Below are 5,632 nucleotides of genomic sequence, written 5' to 3' on the forward strand. Positions count from 1 at the left end.
TAAGTTTAACATAACAGCAAATGTACAACGTTTCGACAAGGTTTTGTTATCATCTTGTACCTGTTGTACATTTGCTGTTATGTTAAACTTATATTAAAGTTTTTCTTCATTACCTATTCAAGCCGTCTCCAACCATTATTAGTCTCAAAGTGGGTTCCTCGTCATCGAATTTGAATTAATCAGGGTATAATAGTTTGTTTTTGCATGACAGACACGTGTCTTTCTTGGTAAATGTATCTGAAGCTGCGAAACTTTGCTATGTAATACATAACAAAATGTAGCAATAGAAACAGAAATGATACGAAGCAAATACAGAAAGTTTATTATGTTATATTAAAACGATTTGGGGGGCCTGACCTCGTCGTTACAATCCACGCTCTACCTGACAACCGTGCTTCTTGCTGATAGTCCTCAAGCGTAGTTACCATTAAAAATTGCTCCACCATAAAGCTTTCATGTCTAAAGTACATTCGTACTCTCTGCAAGCTTTCCAAAAGCTATCTCATGTACGAGGGCGACGGTTTCTCAGCACCCGTTTCAACAGCCTGATAGCACAAAACTCCCTCGTCGCTGTGTCTGGCGACGTGACCGATATGCATACTTGTTCCATTCCACAGCCGTTTGAGGTATGCGACGGTTGAACGGGAAGTATGACTGGAAGCCTTATTTTGGTGAACCCTTACTCTATTGGCGTCATTTCCATTCGGAGATAATTCTTGATTAGGTTGTGAACTGTTTCCTAGGACACGTGGATGATTTATACCACTGCTCTTTGTGTTAGTGGATTCTCACGTGTCACAGGAAGTCGCACTTTGTTTACCATACCTGGAGTACGACCTCTTGCAGGTCTCATTCTGGGTGATTTTGACTTCCCAAGTTGATCCACATTTCTTTGTTTTTCAATGTTATTAAGTACAAGGGATTTTCCCGTCTTGGAAATTCCTGATATGAACATATCTTCATGATCTAAATATGTGAAAAATATGCATCGGAAAGGGCTGTTACACACCCTTCCCAAAAGCGATCAATTTTCGGTGACATCACACTACCTAGGGAACATCAAAAAATGTTAAAATTAGTTCTGATACAATCTGTTCCATCACGACTTTATATATCGGCTGTGGATATCAAGTAAGTTGCTGGTTTACATAATGAAAATCGTTTTGATATAACGTACCCAACCTCTGTATATATATATATATTTAACGGTTTAACCAAACCCATCTCAATTCGTAGGTAAATATGTCTATCATAACATTTTAGCTGTATACATAAGTTTATAATATAACAACATTTCAGAAATACCAGAAAGAGAGTATATGAAATAAACAAATAACAATTAATTGTCTTCACATCAAGTTATCAGAACGCTGACAACAGAAAAGTTGGGTCACTGGTATATTAATTAATCAGCTTATTTTTTATTTTTTAATTTGACAACTGAGCTTTACTTGATATGGAAGAGACTATATGATCCCTCGTTTTACCAATATCGTGTAGGCTGAAAATGGTGCATCGTTTACACTGATTACCAGAATGTTTCAAGAGGTTTGTCTGTTTTGTTGTTAAGCGCAAAGTCACACACTGATCTGCCCATCGGAGGTATCGAAACCCGATTGTTAGCGTTATAAGCCCTCTGTCTCATCAGGAGCAACAAAAATGATACTTAAAGATGACGAACCACTTCATGGCTCCAAGGTTTTTCCTTTCAAATGTATTCAAACGCATAGAGTCAAGAGTACTTCAATTATACTTAACCATTACTAGGAGTGTACTGAACTTGTAAAGCATTCATTTTTATTGAAAAATAATTTCTTTGCCTTGGTGATATTTACGCTAAACAAATAAATTTTTACAATCAGTTCCTTTGTGATAATTTCTCGTGCGTAATGACTGAAGAAGCAAGATTTTCAGCTAGCCATCCTTGAGAAATCTAATGCTAAGTTAGTAGAAACGCAAAACCACCGGAAGTACCGTTGCGTTAGGGTTTTTTCTTCATATCTCGATTAATGTTTTTAAGTACACTACTGACAAAAAAACAACAACAAAAAACAGTCATCAGCACGATGTGTAACTATAAGCAAGATGTTTATGAATAAAATGAAAATAGCACATTAATAATGAACAAAATCTTTGCATTATGATAATTTAAGTACAATCATGGGCGGTTGAAAGATATGCTTAATTAAACACGAAATATGTGTTAAATATTTACATGCAAGAAAAAGGGGACGGAAACAAATTTAAGTAATTTCTGTAATTGCGATTGAAATTAAAATGCATACATCCATGCTTAAGTACTAACATATTACTCCTGGCGCAGCCTGACGCCCAATTTGTGAGAATTAGACAAACAAACCCCATGTCATTAACACCACCACTACAGCTCAGTACTGGATGACATTTAACAGGAACTTGCTGGTTGCAGATTCTGCCCCCCCCCTGTAAATTGTACAATTGTGCTTCATATTCTTATCTTTATGTTGTTGGTACATAATTATTCCAAAAGGAATATCTCAATACATTTATGAACAGCTTTTACTAACAATATTAAATCGTACAGTTTTCCCTCCAATAAAGTTTTGTATATTGTTGGCAGTAATTACGTTTTATTCTGTATTTATAATACTTTTTTCCCACATAGGACTCATGACAAAAGAGGAAAGACAAGCTTATGAAGATATTCCCGGGTCTCATGGAAAATGGTGGGTTCCTGCGCAATGGTTTACATCTCTGGTAGTCAGAGCAAGGAGAGAAGGACGAATCAAAGATGACATTCTCCTGAAAACCCTACTAGATGTATGAATAAATGTTTGTAAAAAAAAAAGTTAGATACAGTCTTCTTATAAGTTAATGGTTCAAAGTATAAAGTCTAAAACAAGATGAAAGGACAAGGTGAATTGACAGCCTATTCTTCATTCTAATTGGTTCTTCAGACAAGTTATGTTTGACTTTACTGTTAATTAGAAGGAGCTAGGCATGTGAACTGTTCAACATTTTGACATTTTTAGAGTCTTGATATTTACAAATAAAAAACAACAGCTGGATCATTTAATACATGGCTGAATAAACTGATTTTTTTCTAATTATATTAGATGATAAACTTTGGACATCATTAGGAAAAAGGTGCCTGTTCAATGTACGAGTCTAAATTTCACAATTTTCAATCCCTAAACTTCAATTTAGTTTGAAAGCTTTTGTGTCTGCGTATTTGATTAAGACTTATGAATTATAAACTCATTTCTTAGTTGGTTATAACGCACAGCAAGTTTGAAACATCATTACTAGAAAATACATCATATTTATTATATATTAGGAACTTATGATATTTTACTTGTAGGAGGCGCTCCAAATTATAAGCCCCCCCCCCCTCCCCCGGTGGCACAGCGGCATGTCTGCGTACTTACAACGCAAGAAACCAGGTTTCGATAACAGTCGTGGGCAGAGCACAGATAGCCCATTGTGTAGCTTTGTGCATAAATTCAAACAAACCAAATTATAAAAGGCAATTTATGCGACACATGAATTAAATGACCAGATCAGTGACTCCCCAAAGTCCATGCATAGCTATCCCTAATTTAGAACTGCCTGCTAGAGAGAGAATGAAACCAGTCAGCAGAACCTATCGCTTACAGTGCTGTTGCTAACTGCATATCAAGATTCACTGTTATATTTGTAACGTCACTTCAGTTGAGAGTGCATAGCGTATTCAGCGGCTCAAACTTTGGACTTTACGGTCCGCAATCCGGCACACAAGCCACTAACACACGACCAGCTCTCCGCGTTCTTTTTAGTTAAAATAATGTTCAAATATTATTTATCAAAACTAACTATATGATTTCCTCTATCTTTGAATGTGAATAACATGAGTTGAATTTGTTTTTTTAATGATTAGTATTTGTTCGTTTCCAGGAGCTACACGTTTACCGTGGAAACTGTGGTATGCTTTACAGCTACGACTGGATAAGTGTTCCTTTAGTGTACACTCAGGTAAGTTGTGGTAAAATCAGTAACACTTTTAAAATTAATCTTCTTTATTTCTCTTCCTTCTTTCTTAGATCATGGTTGTCGATAAAAATTTTGAGATGACGAACCAATTTATTTCAACGGTACACATCTTCACAACAGAAAGTATATGACGAATTGTGTGTATAAAATGTAATAGAATATTTTTTTCCAGTTAGCACGATTTTGCACAACTTGTGATAAACAAGCTATTCAATAACATATTGGTTTATAGTTTTATTGTACAAAATAAATCACTTGCCACGTATTCCTATCTTATACTTTGAATCAACTTAATGTTAAATATGCTGTTTATAGGCATTCTGATCTTAATTCAAAATTTATAATAAACCCAAACAGCTCAATCGAAGGTAAAAATCATAAAAGATAAAGCACAAGGAAACGTGAATCTTAAGTTGTGTTTTAAAAAGCTACTTCCTTAGAAATGGCCCAGCATGGCCAGCTGGTTAGGACGCTCGTCTCGCAATCTGTGGGTCGCAGGTTCGAATCCCTGTCACACCAAACATGCTCGCCCTATCAGCCGTGAGGGCGTTATAATGAGATGGTCAATCTCACTATTAGTTGGTAAAAGAGTAGCCCAAGAGTTGGCGGTGGGTGGTAATGACTAGCTGCCTTCCCTTTAGTCTTACACTGCTAAATTAGGGACGGCTAGCGCAGATAGCCCTTGTGTAGCTTTGCGCGAAATTCATAACAAACAAACGAACTAACCAAATACACACGCACGCATACACATACATACATACACACACACAAGTTTTGTTTTAAGTATAATTATGAACCTAGTTATGACGACAGAACACCAACTTCATCAAAGGCTGCAGCTGCTTGTAAGATCCACCGTAAACTGAAATCAACGACGATGACGACTCAGAGTATTTTGTGATTGAATCCCGAATTCTCATAGAATCCCACACTGCGTGAACAATATCGTAGGGGCACAATGTCTGACGGTTGTTAGTAGAAACGCATTGCACGTGTTTGTACTTTTTGTTGGAATATTATGAGTATTATTAAGAGAACAATATTGTTGTAAAGGAACAGTAGTATGAAAGTGACGTTATAGGGACATAAGTAAAAAAAAAAAACGAAAAAAATTAAAACAATAAATAGATAATACACACACAGGTTTATCTTAGCAGTAATAAGTCTGAAGGCTAATAATGCTAAAATCTGGTTTCAATACTCACGGCGGGCACATCACGGATAGCCCATTTTGTAGATTTGTACCTATTAACAAAGAAACCAACAAATATAACTAGAATTATACATTCATACATAGATATATGCTTGATGTAGACAGTTGTGTGAGCTATAAATCTAACGATATAAACGTCAATGTTACCATGATTAACTGGCATGGCCAAGTGGTTAGGACGCTCGACTTGCAATCTGTGGGTTCGAATCTCTATCTTACTAAACACGCTCGCCCTTTCAATCATGAGGACGTTATAATGTAACGGTCAATAATTCGTTGGTAAAAGAGTATACCAAGAGATGGCTGTCTTCCCTCTAGTCTTTCATTGCTAAATTGGGGACGACTAGCGCAGAGAGCCCTCGTGAAATTGTTTGTTATGGATTTTACACAAAGCTACACAAGGACTATCTA

General features: G+C 36.2%; 1 protein-coding gene across 3 annotated transcripts in view; it reads left to right on the forward strand.

Moving 5' to 3' along the window:
* The window catches only part of LOC106478691 (bestrophin-2-like), a 30,962-nt gene that overhangs the window by 14,563 nt on the left and 10,767 nt on the right, over positions 1–5,632 (forward strand). For all 3 annotated transcript variants that reach the window (XM_013939251.2, XM_022382341.1, XM_022382340.1), the window contains 2 exons: positions 2,645–2,799; positions 3,913–3,990. In XM_013939251.2, coding sequence (XP_013794705.1) covers positions 2,645–2,799; positions 3,913–3,990 — 233 coding nt within the window. The remainder of the gene's footprint in view (positions 1–2,644; positions 2,800–3,912; positions 3,991–5,632) is intronic.

This window comes from Limulus polyphemus, unplaced genomic scaffold, assembly GCF_000517525.1.
Source record: "Limulus polyphemus unplaced genomic scaffold, Limulus_polyphemus-2.1.2 Scaffold241, whole genome shotgun sequence".
NCBI lineage: Eukaryota > Metazoa > Arthropoda > Merostomata > Xiphosura > Limulidae > Limulus > Limulus polyphemus.